Raw genomic sequence first — 17,134 nt, 5'->3', positions numbered from 1 at the left:
TTTTGACATGGGAGTCTATGGGGAGTTACTCACTTCTGGAGTCAGCCTCAGGTGGCCATTTAAGGAACTGCAGTTTTTGGCACGTGTGTTAGCTTCAATTTTCAGCCCCGTAGGTTGCTGCTTGGTTCATGGTGCACTTCAGCCTCTTGTGGCTGAAATGAATATTACAACAAGTCTTCAAAAAATATCCTGACAAAGAAACAGTCACTTGCCAAAACCTTTTTATCTATCACTGTGTAGTTGAAAAATAATTCTGTATAGCAGCAAATATGGATAATAACGAAGTCTAAACCCGAGAAAATCTGTGGTCATCCAACGTATAAACACATTGCAAGAAAATTTTAATTATTTTCAAATTTCAAGATTGTTGAAAAATCCAATAACTTCCTCTCCACATTAACAGACTTGTCCTGTGTGGAGAGAAGAGCAGTGCAGAGAGTAAACAAAGCACTGGTGTGTGTGTGTGTGTGTGTGTGTGTGTGTTATGGCTGTCAGCTGACAGTGAGGTGTTACTTCCACGGCAGACGTGCTCCAGCATGGTCTCCAGAGTGGAGGAGGCGACATCGCTCTGTCATCACAGACTTACCTCACCACTGGAGTATTCAGCACTCACGTACACACTGACTCATTCACTCATAGACGTGTGTAATTTATAGGTCCGTCCTTTTCCTCAACCAACGCCTTCTAATACCACCTCTCTGTGCACGTCTTATTGAAGGTATCTTGAACCTTTTATTTACAGAACACGTTATTAGTGAATATGTGGACTGTACGCTCAGGGGGAGATATGCTTTGCAAGTTTACCTGAACACTCTCGTTAAATCTGTGTGTGTCCTTGGTTGGTTCACCATTGTGTCTTGCATGTTGGCTGCTGATCTAAAACAGAACATTGGTACAATCGGCATAAGAGAGATATCAAGTCACCAGTACAGCCTGAAAATCAATCTTTCTGATCACTTCAACCATCATTAAGGGCTGATTCTTACACATGACGACAGGGGTGATTCAACCCTTTCCAATAAGACTATAACACTGAAATATACATCAAATATTAAAGATCAAGCAGAAGGTCCTAAAAAGAACCATCCATGGTGTTTGGACAGGGCTGTCAAACTAATTTTAGTTCACGGGCCACATACAGTCGGATTTGATCGCAGGAGGATCACTGTTTAACTTGCTCCTAAACCCTGACATCTCTCAGCCTTCACAAGTTCATCACTATCAGGTGTGTTAAGTCATCCAATGGGCTTGATTGGACCCTTTGGTCAGCCTGTTCTGGTCCCCATGTTTGACACCCCTCTGTTAGTGGGTAATAGTTATATGAAAGATAGTGTTGCTAATGGGTGCCACTTTAGTCTTTACGTGCTTATTTGTACATGTGTGCCTGAATTAATACACAAGCCGCTGAGCAAGGACACGTCCAACAGATGTCAACTTAACGTCTTTGTTGAACATTCAAAAGACGTCCACTGAGGAGCCTGAATGAAACGTCTTTTTAATGTTCACTATTTATGTAAACTGGACGTCAATAGTGAGTTCAAAAGTTGTGTTTGCATCAAACGTAATGACAATTTTCGTGTTGCACGAGTTTGAATGCTAGAATTTTTTGTATTGACTGGATTCATACACGCAACTAACTAACTGGACTTCCGCCGGTACGTCCTCGGTGTCATACGTCCCCTGAGGATCTCAATGCTGACTGGCTATCGTGGAGCGAATTGGTTGCTGAAGTTGACATTTTTAAACTCTCGTGAATAAGCATATGACGCAAAATCACACTACTCGTTTCATTTGCGATACTTAATTTGCGTATTTTGTGTTGCATCCATCAACCATCACGCTGCCTGGTGGGAATTTGCGCCTAATTGCATCTTTATATTGGTTTTACATGTAATACACTCATGTGAATTGTTTTATTTGCACCGGATGTGAACACAACATCAGTGCCATGTGAATGATAACATGTTACAATGAAGATGGCCCCCACATCAAGTCCACTTAGGACCCCCAAAACTGTAGCACCCGCCAGGTTTGACAGTCACATACATTAAAGGTACTTCGTTTGAAGAACTGAGGCTTGATTTTGTGGTGCAACTGTTCAGCAGTTTTTTTGATGTGTTCAGATCACAGCAGGGTCAAACCGAAAACACAGAATAAGCCCTCCTTCATACTGGAGCTTGGTGAAAAGGAACCACCACTTTCCCAGTTGCAAAAGAGAGAGCAGTAAAAGGACAACACCCATTATGAGACATTTCATACACTATAAACATTAAGCTGAATATACAGTTCCCACTTGAGCTGCACCCACTTTATTTTTCACAGCTGCCTTGCATGATTAAGGCTGATATTTGCACTTTTTCAAAGTGTTTTAAAGTGTTTATCTACCTTGCAAAACTGCAACACAACCGTATCTGTCACATCATGATGGTACGTTCTGAGAATCATCTTTATGACAAGGCCAATATCAATGTCTTCATCTTTGTCTAATTCTTGCACAATTCATCACCAGATGGCTCCATGTGAGACTTCACATGAGGATACAGTAATTACTTGATGTTGGTTAATTAACCCACTTCATGCCAATGCACACTGAGGACATAGAGCCCAGAACACTGCAGATGTGTGGTTTAACAAACACTCAATATTGTCTAACATCACTTAAATCAAATTTCTACCAACATCACAGTCTGATGCGAGCTAAGGCATGTGCTTTCCCCCAATAATGGGGTTAATTAAAGTTTCCCTTAATGACACCCATTAGCAGCTCTTCCTGCAGCACCTTGACTTTTTAATAAAGCATCAATAGCTTGGAGCAACATCACCCTGCAATCTTTGATTACTGCAACAGAACATGAAAATGGAGTAAGACTTTAAGCTGCCAAGCCTCAAAGGATCTGTTTATGTGTCAAGTTGAAACTAGTGGACCTCCAGAGGTGATAATAAAGTAGGTGTTTTCGCATTATTTGAATATGAGCATTTAGAATTTCTATGTGTCCTATAACCTGCAGTGTTGCAAGAAGCTCTTCTGTTGCACCATGCAGTATTTTGGAAAGCTGAAAGGCCCCATCTGCAGGTTCCTTTAGGTATTACACCTTGTCGTCTCTCCAGGAATCTTTTTTGCTTGGATTATGTTTAGAGCCTGTAATTGCCATGTGTGCAGGGATTGGGCCCAGTTTACACTGTGAACACTGAGGATGGTGTTAGCACTCTGATTTCATGGATTTGCAAATGTAGCCAGCTGCTGTTTCGCATACATTTTCTGTCTCACAAGTTTTGATCCCCCACACAGTCCGACAACAAAACAAAATATATCCTCAAGCGGTGATTCAGGGGTTCACAACAGCATCAGCTGTTTGAAGTTGAAAGCTGCGAAGGATCAAGACTTTTAACAGGTTTTATGATGATCGCACAGACGCTTAATCATTTATGACCAACTCTGTGCTGGGCCATGCAGGTCCAAACCATTCATGGTGTATTCAGGTTGCCTGTCACATCCCAGTAGCTTTGGTTGTGATTTGATTGCTGCATATGAACAGCAGAATTAAATATGTAGGCCTCAGCTACATTTTCTTCTGCTGGATGAATCCAGCTCTGCCTGAACGGTGTTACATTTGTGGTTTTAGATTTTAGTCTCAACATAGTTCACAGAAAGACTTCATCAAGTCACAAAGAGCTGTGTGTTGAGCTGTTCTCCTCTCACAGCTTTCAGTTTCCCAGGAGACCTTGTGTCACTCCCTGTGTGACCTTGTGGCGCAACGGTAGCGCGTCTGACTCCAGATCAGAAGGCTGCGTGTTCAAATCACGTCAGGGTCAAAGGTTTTCACACTTCACACTCATTAATTGTGTCACAATAACTATGTAGGTCCCCTTCAGCCTCTGGAGCTCATCTGACAAACTGTTGGGTACACTAACAGCCTGTCATATACAACACAACACAAATTACAGTCTGACACAGACTCAAAACCTGCGGAAATTATAAATATTCTAGTATCAGAAAGGGTTTGTTGCAACATGCTATGCAACTGCATTTAGACACCAATGTTAGACACATCTGTATGAAGTGTGAAACACGCCACCGTCAGACTGAATCATTGTCCTGTTAATCTAACTTTTTGGTCCATGTCTTTGTCCATGTACGTGCTGCACCGAGAGCTTCTCAGATCTGATTTGTGTGGTTTTAAATATATGTTGAAGTAAAATCAGCTGTGGCTCATTGAGTTTATTTGAGTATTCATCAAAATGAAGACTAAAGAGATGATTTTACACAAATTCAGTGAACTCTACATGAAGCATCAACATACATTAAAATTAAAAATGCAACAGATAAGAAAATAAAATCATGAATGTTAAAAGTAATCGTGGGTTCAAGCGCCACTCTTTCCCAGAGGGAGGTACCTGAGTCACCCAAATTTAAAGCTGTAAGCAGCGGCTGGGAAAAGTGCCATGTAGTGCCAGCAGTGACATGTATATAAATAAAGATCTTGACTCATTGTACAGTGTGTTTTTTGTTCATATTTCACATTTGCTTAAGCCACGTATGCTCCCAGGCCAATAAAGCCCCAATAAATCTCACTGTACTTAGAGGGCGTTCAACACACCACTGTTTTCAGTTGATTCAAAGTTCTTGATGCGTTTTGTCAGGGTGAAAAGCAGAACAGATTAAAGAATAGTTTAGCATCTGGGGTAATATATAATGATGATGTAATAATTTATACAGCACTTTTCAAAACAGATGTTACAAAGTGCTTGACAAGACAATGAAAACAGTTGTTATCTTGTTTGCACAAGCACAAGGTAACACGCCAACTTGTGCACATAATATGATAATTTGCTCCAACAAGATAATTAACTTGTGCTTACAGATAATAACTTTTTTTCACACATAAAAACCCAATAAGTGCCATCTTGGAATCTGTTATCTGGGTATTACTATAAATGGTTTTCGTAGAGCACATTGAGCTGCACTTGTGCGTCGAATTTCAAGTCAGTCCGACTGATGCTGTAAGGGGTGTGGCCTTTACAAAACTGAACATTTGATCCCATCATCTGGCCAATTGGTGTCATATTTTAGGACTTTGTGGAAATATTGCAGAAGAAAAATCAGTCAAGTTTCAGCCACTGGGGCTTGAATCCCTTAATATAGCTGCAAGCGGCTGTTCTGGGTTCAAACCAGGACCATTGAAGTTCAGAACTGCTAATGATGACGATTTTTGACAGAACGACATCAACATTAAAGATTCTTAACAGGTTTTATAATGATTAGACAGACGCTCAATCATTTACGACCAACGCTGTGCTGGGCCCTGTGGTCCAAACCATTAATAGTGTCTTCAAGTTGCCCATTATATCCCAGTAGCTTTGGTTGTGATTTGATTGCTGCATATGAACAGCAGAATTATATGTAGGCTTCAGCTACATTTTTTTCTACTGGATGAATCCAGCTCTGCCTGAACGGTGCTACATTTGTGGTTTTAGATTTTAGTCTCAACATAGTTCACAGAAAGACTTCATCAAGTCACAAAGAGCTGTGTGTTGAGCTGTTCTCCTCTCACAGCTTTCAGTTTCCCAGGAGACCTTGTGTCACTCCCTGTGTGACCTTGTGGCGCAACGGTAGCGCGTCTGACTCCAGATCAGAAGGTTGCGTGTTCAAATCACGTCAGGGTCAAAGGTTTTCACACTTCACACTCAGAAGGGAATCATGAGTGATAAAATGTTAATTCATCTGCAGGTTTTGGGACTCATTCCTGGGACACACGACACTTGGTAACCATGTAACTCAGTTATGTCCAATGCCTTGTTCAGTTGAGGACGGAGCCCAAGTCCCAATCACTAATATTTTGTATTTTGGGTGTTATCTTGTTTGCACGAGCACAAGTTAATAGACAAACTTGTACACGTAAGATAATGTGTGCTCCCACAGTATAGTTACTTGTTCCTGCAAGGTAATAACTTCATGGGGAACCTATGTGTCGCTGTTCACACGTAGGAATTATGAGTGTGTGACACATCAAAAGCCCTGATTGGCAGCCAGTGTGAGGGATGATGATAGTCAAAAGGAGGAAGGTGAGTGGGACAATGGGTCGCTTTACTGTACACACTGAAGACCACCTACCACCGAAAGAGAAAGAAAACTGTCAGTAGACTGAATCACAGAAGCTACCTCTTATTTTTCCTTATTTTTATTGTCTCATGCCGTGATAAGAGTGATGGTAACACACGTTATAGGAGCTGTTGTGCACAGATATAAATACAGGTGTGCCTTGAGATTGTAGCTTGCTCTTAAAGACCACTGGTCGATAGTAACTGGCACCATTTGTGAACACAGGTGGAGCTCCAAGGTGGCTCAATCTGCAACTCCACGGACTGACTGCATCTGCAGTGCCTGTATTGCTATATTTACACCTCTTACGAGTGTTCATGTTCCACACTTTGTATATGTAATTAACATTTCCAATGAGAGCACTGATGACAGTCTTAGTGAGAGTATTAAAAAGGTATGACCCCGACGTGATTTGAACACGCAACCTTCTGATCTGGAGTCAGACGCGCTACCGTTGCGCCACGAGGTCCTACATACTAATACTAGAATAAATATAAATCATAATATTTTAATAATCTGGTTGGCTGTCGCATTTTGCTTGACTGAGTATCACCGTTTGGAGCTTTATATGTCAAATAAAATAACCATAGTGAGTACACGACATATGTGACACTCTCTCAGCACTCTCCCCCTCCTTCCCTCCTCCGTCCCTCGTGTATAAGTGAACTCTACCATATGTTATGAACACACAGTTTCATCTTCCTCCTGATAAACGACATGTTCTCAGTCATTTAGAGCTGCGTCAGCACCATGGACAGCTGTCGCCACCACAGCTGGCTCGCGAGCTCACCGCGAGCGCTGTGTGGTGGTGGTGCATGCTGCGTTACCAAAGCGCATGTGCGCATGACGCAGTTTCTTTTAACAGTTGTAGATAGAGCTTCTTTTTGCATTCACTTGACAAATTTAAAAAAAAAAAAATCTGTTTTATTGAGTAATTTTTTCACTTTTCGGTGTAAGTTTTCTGTTTTTCGCGGTATTTTTTTGTTTTCCGGGGTAATTTTTTCTGTTTTTCTGAGTATTTTTTCTAAGTTTAGAGAGCAATAGAACAACAGACACTTTCGTTCCTTTCTTGAAAGCTCGATATAATGGAAGCAGACATGACCCGCTTGTTTAGTTTAATCCAGTACTACTTGTTTTGGGTTTGAGACACTGGAAAATACTCTTGTCTTTAAGTCCTACAGAGGAGCTGTGTTCGAAATCGCTCCCTATCACGGTTATAGTGCACTATATAGTGTGTTCGCCATTTTGTAGTGTTGCTCGAATTCTCCGCGGTTAATTTCATTCACTATATAGTGAACTATAAAATATCCACATTGCACAGCAAATGTGAGTGAACAAACGATGTACCCTACATTTTACTCCTGTATACCACAATGCAATGCTGTCGTCTTTTGCCATAGGAGAAGAAGAAGAAAACATTTCAGTTAGTGTCCGAAATCTCGTTCAGTTGTTCCCCATGTAGTGCACTATATAGTAAATACGAAATAGGGAATAGTGAGTGAGTGAGTGAGTGAGTGAACGGTTTCCAACACAGCTATGGTGTTATCATTAGTTTATCGACTTCACGCAGGCACCGGTCACTTGCAGGTGCCAGGTGGGAGCTTCTCGCGAGATTTTGAAGTATCTCGTCTCCTCATTCAGGAAAAAAAATTACCACGATATACAGAAAAAAAATTACAATGAAAAACAGGGGGAAAATTACTCAGAAAAACAGAAAATATTACTCAGAACAACAGGGGAAAAATTACTCAGAAAAACAGAAAATATTGCTCAGAAAAACAGAAAATATTACTCAGAAAAACAGGGGAAAAAATACTCAGAAAACAGAAAATATTGCTCAGAAAAACAGGAGAAAAATTACTCAGAAAAACAGAAAATATTACTCAGAAAAACGGGGGAAATTACTCAGAAAAACAGAAAATATTACTCAGAAAAACAGGGAAAAAATACTCAGAAAAACAGAAAATATTACTCAGAAAAACAGGGGAAAAATTACTCAGAAAAACAGGGGAAAATTACTCAGAAAAACAGGGGAAAAATTACTCAGAAAAACAGGGGAAAATTACTCAGAAAAACAGAAAATATTACTCAGAAAAACAGAAAAAATTACTCAGAAAAACAGGGCTTTTTTTTATTTGTCAAGTGAATGCAATACGCTTCTGCAGTAGTAGACAGGCGAGCGGCTGAGGAAGGGGGCGGAGTGAAGATTGTCCCTCGCTGCGGGGAGAGAGGTCCCCCTCCTCCACACTTCGACTTATTTTCCTTGTGCCGATGGTGGCTTGGAAAACCGCTCCTAACTGTGTCACACGGGCAGAAGGCAAGGCGGCTGGTTCTATTTCTCCCTCTCTGAGAGCCTGGCCTCACCACGCAGAAGCCCACCGCATCCATCCATCCATCCATCCATCCATCCTATGGCAAGCCGTATGGCAAACGTCATTCTGACTAGTCAAAACTGAATTACAGATATCTATGACATCATTCTGACGAGTCAAAACTGAATTACAGATATCTGTGACGTCATTCTGACTACAAACTACAGTTACAGATATCTGTAATTCAGTTTTGACTAGTAAGATTCAAACTATTTTTGCCATTCATGTGTATGGGGTTTGTCATTATAGATATCTACAATTACATTATGACTATCTATAATTCCAGTTTGAGATATCTACAACTTCATTTGGACTATTCATAATTCAGTTGTAGATATCTACAACGTCATTTTGAATAGTCATAATTCAGTTGCGGATATCTACAACGTCATTTTGACTAGTGAAAATGACGTTGTAGATATCTACAACGTCATTTTCACTAGTCATAATTCAGTTACAGATATCTACAACGTCATTTTGACTAGTCATAATTCAGTTGCAGATATCTACAACGTCATTTTGACTAGTCATAATTCAATTGCGGATATCTATAACGTCATTTTAACTAGTCATAATTCAGTTGCGGATATCTGTAACGTCATTTTCACTAGTCATAATTCAGTTGCGGATATCTACAACGTCATTTTGACTAGTCATAATTCAGTTGCGGATATCTATAACGTCATTTTAACTAGTCATAATTCAGTTGCGGATATCTATAACATCATTTTGACTAGTCATAATTCAGTTACAGATATCTACAACGTCATTCTGACTATCTGAAACTCAATTCAAGATATCTAGAAAGGACCATGTAGATATCTTCAATTGATTGATTGAAACTGGAATTACAGATATCCACAATTCAGTTGCAGATATCCACAATAAGAATTGCAGATATCCGCAACTACATTGGAGATATCTATAATGACAAACCCCATACACATGAATGGCAAAAACAGTTTGAATCTTACTAGTCAAAACTGAATTACAGATATCTGTAATTAGAGTTTTGACTAGGCAAAATTATGTTGCAGATATCAGTAATGAATAGCCAGTCTAGCAAAGAAATGTTAAAACGGCTTGCCATATCCATCCACCCCTCCTTCCCTCACGGCCCGGCCGCACATACACCCCCGAGGCTTGGCTCTCTCTGTGGACAGAATGGTTTTATAGTAAGGGACGGAGTAAAGGGGGGAGGGCAGGCTTTAGTGGACGGTTAGTGACGTCATTCGCCTCGAAAAAGAATCATTCGCCTCCAATGTAATGTAATGTGAATTCAAATGTAGTAACCAGGTTTCAAGCTGTAGAGGACACTTCATACCACATTTTTAAAATAAAATGTAGATTTTCAACAGTTTGCACTAAACTGTCAAGATTTTGAGCAGGATCAGTCGGTAACACTACTATACAACCAGAAACAATGATTATCAGCTGAAAAAAATGGTTTTAGGGTTTAGTTACTCTTTAAGAGGCGGGAAGGGGTCGCCCTTTACGTGTGCTTTACTCTGAGACAGACAAAGGGGAGGAAGATGGAGGCTGCTTTGCCTGGGGTGCTGTCGGACTCTTTGGTAAGTATCCATTACCAGTTTAATTTAAACTATCTCATCAAACTGTTTATCAGTCAGTTAAATTCAACATGTGTAGAAACCACCAGCTAAATCATATCTCTAAGAAAATCCAGATACAGTAAGCTTCCCATTTTGATCAGCAGGGCTGTTGAACAGTAAGCTAACGTTAACGTTAGCTGCTAATGTTAGCTTGAGTTATACTGTGCTTGTTACCAAAATTACACCAAGTAAAATGCAGTTTAGGACAGTATAGCAAAACAGTCGCTCATTCCATAAAGTCCGCAGAAACCTCATCTAGTTTACTTTAACAATTAACTGGGTTTGAAGTCAATGCCACAGTAATTCATTCATTTAGCAATTCAACACCACCATTTTGCTGGTTTCACTGCAGAGTTGGGGGAGGGGGGCAACCGTTGAGACTTACGGTAACGTTAACTTAATTCATGTTTTCATTTGTATTTTTTCTTAAATTACATTTATTTAGTACATTCATTTAATGATACATGAATCGGGACCTACAAGTAACGTCATCTGGGCATCTGCCAGTTGTGTTTTATGGTTGAACAGACATGTTTGCTTGTTATTTGAGTATTAACCGGGCAAAATAAAGGTGTATTCGGGCTGGAAACCTCTCGTTTAATGCTGACACACTAGAGACGAAGATAAGCATTGTGCTCCACTCAGGATAGATTGTGCTTAGATTATTTCCACCAGACATTTTGACCATATTTTTTTTTTTAAATTTCAAAATATTGGACTTAGACAGATTTTACAAGCCAAAGACTTGTAAGTTTATTACAATATTAATGACACAATTATTAATGTGTGTTATGTAGTAAATGAGATAAAGAAATAACCTTAAATAAAACGGGAATGATTAATTTTTAAGGCTTTTGACCATGTGCCTTTATTATTTTAACAGTGATGATTATGTATAGAATATAAACACATGCAGGTCCATAATATTGCTCATTATTTTCTGCAGTGACATGTCAAAATGGGAACCGCAAAAAGTGCCTATGCCCTGTATGCTCCAAATAAAATTATTTTGTAAATATCATTTATCATTTGTAGAAAATTGAAGTTTGTCCTTAAATTTTGTATTGAAACATTTGTTTTTCTTATGCAGCAGCTAAAATGGAACTCTCTGGAAATGACCCTGGACCACCGGCGGACCCTGGACCACCACCATAGGCGTCATTTAGGTATGGCGAGGTATGGCAGCTGCCATAACTTGGAATCGGGAGAAAAAAAAAAAGAGAGGTTCTGTAGTCATCTTACTTGTGACTGCCCTTCATATTTGTTGCAAGTGATCAGATGTGATATGTTAGATAGTCCGAGGCGCACTGGCTGGTTGTTTTCACTGTATTGCTCTTAAATAGGTCAATAATATGCTCATCAGTGAATACGAGTGCTATTGAATCAAATTGTTCGGCACTTCGCTCTACTATGATTTATGTGAGTTATCTGTGTGTTGTAAAAGCATTTTGCTCTGCTGCTGTAGACAGCCTGTCTAAATGATGTCATGAAGCCCGTCTGATTGTATGTGGGGTTTTTTCTTCATGTCGGGATGTTAAGCTTGTATTTTCGGTCTCTGGAGACACTCCAGTAAATTCGCCTATACAGTATTGTACCAAATTGGCCTTTGTTTTACTGTGTTTCATACACCAGGCCCCTTGATTATCTTCTAGAAATGAGCTTGTAATTAATTTATTTTCTTTATTTTCTGTGAAGTTAAAATGAAAATGAAATGAACTGTTGACCAAATGTCTTAATGCTAGGTAAAAGCTTTTTAAAGAAACTTTGAAGATTCATGAGTGAAACAAGGCATGTTGACGAAATGTTTTAAAATGTTTAAAAAATATTTCTTGAAATAAATAATTTTTCAAAATGATTCCAAGTGGCATTTTCCTTTTTTATTCATTGTATTCTGCCATTTGAGTTTGATAACCACAATATCTCAAGATAAATGACCAAAATATAGTAAAAGAAGGTAGCTGCTTGCCTGTTTCTGTAGTCTTTTGGTGGGGGGGGGGTCATTTGTGTAAGGGGGTTGAGGGGTTACTGAGGTACAGAACTGAATAATGTGATTTTAATGAATAATCTTACTATATGCACAATATTATTTAACCTCACTAATACCTTAATCGTATTTAGAGCCCGAGCTCTGAACACCACGAGGACCTTATTCTCATGCAAGGATTATTATTTTTATTTATGCGAATCCTTTTTTTTTAATAATTGTTTTCATTGGATTTTCCATATACACATCCACCAAAAAAAGAAAAGATAAAAATAAAAAATTAAAAAAAAAAAAAATCTATACCCCAACTGAACATAACCCAGCATTCACGCTTTCACACACACACTCACACACAGGGAAGAGAAATTCGACTGGAGTCGTCCTCAAGGACACATAGTTATATCGTCCATATTAAGAAAACACAAAAACAACAGAAATCAAATGCCAGTCAACGACGAAATGCAGGCCTAGATGCAATCAGTTTAAGTCAAGATATTTTAACAAGGGTCCAAGATTTTTCCCATTTTTGTTGGCCTTTTGTATTATTGAATTGCAGTTTCTCCAGATGTAAAACAGAAATAAGTTCATGCAGAAGGATAAAATTTCTGTAACTTAACTTTAGAATAATGAAAACGATGAATCACTTTAAACCGCATGAACCCGTGTCTGCTATTAATTGAACAACCATGAATACGAGAAAGTGCAGTTCTCCATATTTTATCAGATAGTACAGCATTTATTTCCCTCTCCCAAGCCTTCTTGATACCAAAAACAGAAACAAATCCTTAGAGAAAAAATTCACAAATTTAGTGATAAGCTTCTTGCTCTCTGGTGGAAGAGAGAGCAATTCCAAAAAATTCTGACTTTCACCAATATTCTCAAAGTTAGGGATATTTTCTCTCACAAAATGCCGAAGTTGCATGTAACAAAAAAAAATTAGAACCCGTCGAGAGTGGGCCTGAACAGATGTTTTTTAGATAATCTGTGTTTTTTATATCCCCATACAAAATCTAAAATAACTGATTCCAGCTTTTTTTAAAAATCCACTGAGAGCAGTATTGGCAAGTTTTGAAAGAGATACAAAAATTTTGGTAGGGACACCATCTTAATGGCATTGACTCTGCCCATCATAGATAAGGGTAGGGTCCTCCAGTATTCTATGCTGCCTTTTAATTTATCCATACACTCCAGAAAATTTAATTTAAACAAAAGTTTGGGATTTTGGGGGATTTTAAGTCCTAGATATGTGATGTAGTCCTGAACAGTCTTAACAGGGCTATTCTGTAAAACTGTATTCAAATCACATTCACATTTTTGAAGAGCTAAAGGTGCTTAAAAACTCACAAACTTTGCACACACATCAGAACTGGTTAAGTTTGTTTGTCACAAACTGTGATGCCACTGATTTCCCAGATTTTGACATCATCATCACTTCAAGTCATACAGGAGGTATACAGGAAATACAACACAACTGAAAGATGTAGTTAATTTTAAAAATTTTATTAATTTTGTCCAATTAGTTTCCAAATTGATATTATGTGTCGGGGAAACCGGAGAAATCCCGGAGAAAACCCTTTCTAACATAGCGCTGAGATGTTCATTGCAGTGAATGTCTCAGCGCTATGGCATGGTGCATTGATGACATAGCGCTCAGACGTTCATCTGAGCGCTATGTCATCAATGCACCATGTTATCGCTGCACCATGCCATAGCACTCAGACGTTTATTGCAATGAACGTCTGAGTGCTATGTCATCAATGTACACCATGACGGAAATTCACTCGTCAGCTGGTGGGAGATCTTTTACCACACACGGCTTCACCACAATGACACCATCCAGAGGATCTGGCTCCGAGGATGCTGATGGTTCGCTCGGACAGGGTTGCACAGATGATACAATATTGTCATCTGGGAGGTCTGAAGGCTGCCAGTTGTCTGGGTAGTGGGCTGGTGGTTCCTCTGCAGCCTCTGGGGCAACAGCTACCCTTCCCAGGACTTTTTTATCAATCCAGGATTTTACCCTCTGCTGCACTGGCTTTGTTGCCTTCTGAAGGAGCAGTTGAGTGTGTCTAAGATCATTTTTCAAACTGTTATTCTCCTTCTCTAATTTATGGACCTTGTCGACATAAACTTGAGTCACATTGAGATTTTTGTCAAACAGATCTTGGTAATATTTAACATCCCTGAGGCCATTCTTGATGGTCTTTTGGTAAGAGCTGAGCTTTCTATCAGCACAGGCAATCTTCTCTCGCAGCTCGTCCTCAAGGTCCAGATCCAACTTCACTTCACAAGGCCTGTAATTGTGAAGGTAGCGTCTGCAAAGCTCAACGTACTTGGATTTTAATGACTTAAAATCTGACATTGAAGAGCTGCATGCCTCCAGATCTGTCTTGAAACGGTGCTGAGTGGATTCCAGTTCGCAGATCTTTTTCTTCTGCTCAGCCACTTGTGATGTTAATTTGTTTCTTTGATCCAGCAGGCGTTTTTTGGCATCTACTAACTCCAGCAGCTCTGCGCCGGCTTTCTCTTGCCAAGTTTTTGACTTACTCAATTCAGACCTTGTAGCCTTTAATTTTGACTGGAGATCTGCGTGGCTCGTTGTCAGATCCTTCAGTGAAGCGTCAGCAGCAGCCTTACTGTCTCTTGCCGACTGCCAATCTTTCAATAAATTTTGTCTGTCCTCTCTGAACTTAGCTATGAGCTTTTCTTTCGTCTCAATTATTTCGTCTTTTTCTTTGACAGCCTCCTTCAACTCAAGAACTTCCTCTTTCAAATGCTTTTGAGCATAGACAGTCCTCTTTAACTCCCAGTTTTTTTCCTTCAGCTCACTCAGTTCATCTTCAAACTTGATTTTTGCTGCTGTCAGGGCACTGGTAAAATACTGGCGTTGTTCTTGAAGCTTACCTTGTAGACTAGCCAGTTGTTCTTTGTATTCAGTCATCTGAGTGACATAGCTATAATGAATTTCTGTCACCTCATCAGCGTGTGCCGCGGCATCTTTTCTTCTCTCTTCCGCGGCCTCTGTCTCCCACTTGGCCTGCTCCTCAGCTAACTTCCCCTCCCAGTCTGCTCTCACTCTAAGGAGATCAGACTCATGCTCCTTCTTCAGTGCAGTGATAGTGTCGCGGCTGTCGCTGAGCTTCTTTTCCAGTGCCTCTGTATCACGGTTGTGCTGTAAGTGCCAATCCATGAGTTTTGAGGTGAGGTCCATGGTTTCGTCGAAAAGTTTTTTCTTTTCAGCATCACTTTCCTCACTCTGTTTATGCAGGTCCCGGATTTCAGCTTTAGCAGTTTCTAAATCTGCCTTGAGAGTCTCTTTATCTGCCTCAAGAGCCTGAATTTCTACTGCCCTTTTCGCATTCATTTCTAGCAATGAATCTTTGAAGTCATCCAGCTTTGCTATTTGCCAGCGGAGGTATTCAGGATCGTCATTATTCTGTGCTGTGGATGGTGCCATTTTGGAGGTGCCGTCAGTACCTCCTCTTTGTGGTCGTTGTTTAAACATCTTCTCCAATAGTGCAACAGTAATGATGTCTTGCTACTGACCTTGCTACTTACCAGTTGTCAGAGTCGCCACCGACAATTGGTAATTGACAATGTGGCATTGGGCTACTTACAAACTCTGGTATCCTGCGACGTGATGTCACAAAGGAAATATTAAGTGATGACATCACATTTCATTGTAGCCCCGCCCACAGCAAATGGCCACCCTAGAATGTTATGGTTCTATCTGCATTCTGAGTGGATTTGAGACACTGAGTTCCAAAGTTCTGGATTCCAAATAGCAAAAATGATACATGGAACAGGTCAGTTCCATGTATGTACAGGCAGGAATATGGTTGGTTATCAGGGCCGTGCCGCCCATAGAGCAGGTTAGGCAAATGCTATAGGCGCCAGCATGTCAGAGGGCGCCAGGGAGGTTTTTTTTTCATATACTGTATATTTATGTTTTCCAATTTTCAGATTTGTGATGTTACAGTTGCATTTTTGATATTTTGGCTGTTTGCTGTGTTTAAAATGTCATTAGACCAAGGCAGGCTGTAATGTTAGGTGCTATTATGGTTATGCCATGATGGTTTCACAATCAACAGCTATTTGATTAATATATTGTAAAAGCCCAGTTTCTCAAATATACGTATCTCCTCTTTTTAGATGCACTTCTGAAGTATTTGTCCCCCACCTCTGCAAATCCTGGGCCTACTAATGTAACTGCAGCCACCTCATCCACCTCAGCACCAAGTGATGTAGCCTCAAGTGCATCTCCCTCCCACACACAAACTGCCAGTAGAGAAATATCTTGCCTAAGGTGCCAAATTGGTCAGGCACAGCCCCGTGCTGAAGAGATGAATGCTGGGAAATGTTTTTATATGATTGTTTTTTAAGGTATTTATCGACATACAGGGGCGTTTCTAGGATGTGAGGACACTGGGAGCCTCTCCCAGAGCTCTGTAGGGGGGTCAGGGGTGATCCTACCTGGGAAAAAGCTCCATTTTGATGCCTTTTTTAATCCACTTTGGCGCCTTATTTACCTATAACTGTTTAAGATTATCAGTTTTGATGTTAAAAATATTTGTAGTCGTTAGTAGTTTTCAGTTTATTGTGCAGAAACAAGATACTTTCCAACTGCTATCATTAAACATTAACTGACTAGAGTTGGAAAGGTAAATGTATGTATTTATGTTAACAGTGGTGTAATGTAGCTAAGTACTTTTATTTGAGTACATGCATGAGCAGAATGACAGATTATTAGATGTGGGGCTTTTTATTATTAGTAGGCCTATTCTTGTTTTGAAACATATTTAGATCTGGGGCTATCTATAAAACATTCGGGGCTCACACATCAGATATTGATGAACGATTTATTCACGTTAAAAACCTTCACCGATGTACCCAAGACTCTTTCACGCCTGTGCTCATCTGTGAAGATGCGAGCAGAGAACACCAATCAGAAACATGCACACCAGTAACCTGCTGCAGGTCATTTTGTAGTGCTCGTCCTGCTGCTGGGTTGATGCGCCCCTACGGCCCTGTCCATCTCTCCCTGTGTAACAGTATCTCCTCCATGCTC

At 40.0% G+C, this 17,134-nt stretch overlaps 1 protein-coding gene and 3 non-coding genes across 4 annotated transcripts; 2 read left to right on the top strand and 2 right to left on the bottom strand.

Moving 5' to 3' along the window:
- Positions 1 to 3,741: 3,741 nt before the first annotated feature.
- trnaw-cca (transfer RNA tryptophan (anticodon CCA)) lies at positions 3,742 to 3,813 on the top strand. Its single transcript has one exon. It is a non-coding gene; the product is annotated as a tRNA-Trp (tRNA).
- Positions 3,814 to 5,593: 1,780 nt separating this feature from the next.
- trnaw-cca (transfer RNA tryptophan (anticodon CCA)) lies at positions 5,594 to 5,665 on the top strand. Its single transcript has one exon. It is a non-coding gene; the product is annotated as a tRNA-Trp (tRNA).
- An 832-nt stretch (positions 5,666 to 6,497) lies between these two features.
- On the bottom strand, positions 6,498 to 6,569 carry trnaw-cca (transfer RNA tryptophan (anticodon CCA)). Its single transcript has one exon. It is a non-coding gene; the product is annotated as a tRNA-Trp (tRNA).
- A 7,201-nt stretch (positions 6,570 to 13,770) lies between these two features.
- Positions 13,771 to 15,547, bottom strand: LOC125881766 (paramyosin-like). Its single transcript, XM_049565080.1, has one exon. It carries the CDS (start codon positions 15,521 to 15,523, stop codon positions 13,844 to 13,846), a length of 1,680 nt encoding a protein of 559 aa, XP_049421037.1. The 5' UTR covers positions 15,524 to 15,547; the 3' UTR covers positions 13,771 to 13,843.
- Between the last annotated feature and the right edge of the window lie 1,587 nt (positions 15,548 to 17,134).

Source organism: Epinephelus fuscoguttatus, linkage group LG21 (genome assembly GCF_011397635.1).
Source record: "Epinephelus fuscoguttatus linkage group LG21, E.fuscoguttatus.final_Chr_v1".
Lineage (NCBI taxonomy): Eukaryota > Metazoa > Chordata > Actinopteri > Perciformes > Serranidae > Epinephelus > Epinephelus fuscoguttatus.
Note: the sequence above shows the minus strand (reverse complement) of the source record. Positions and strands in the feature narration are given on the sequence as shown.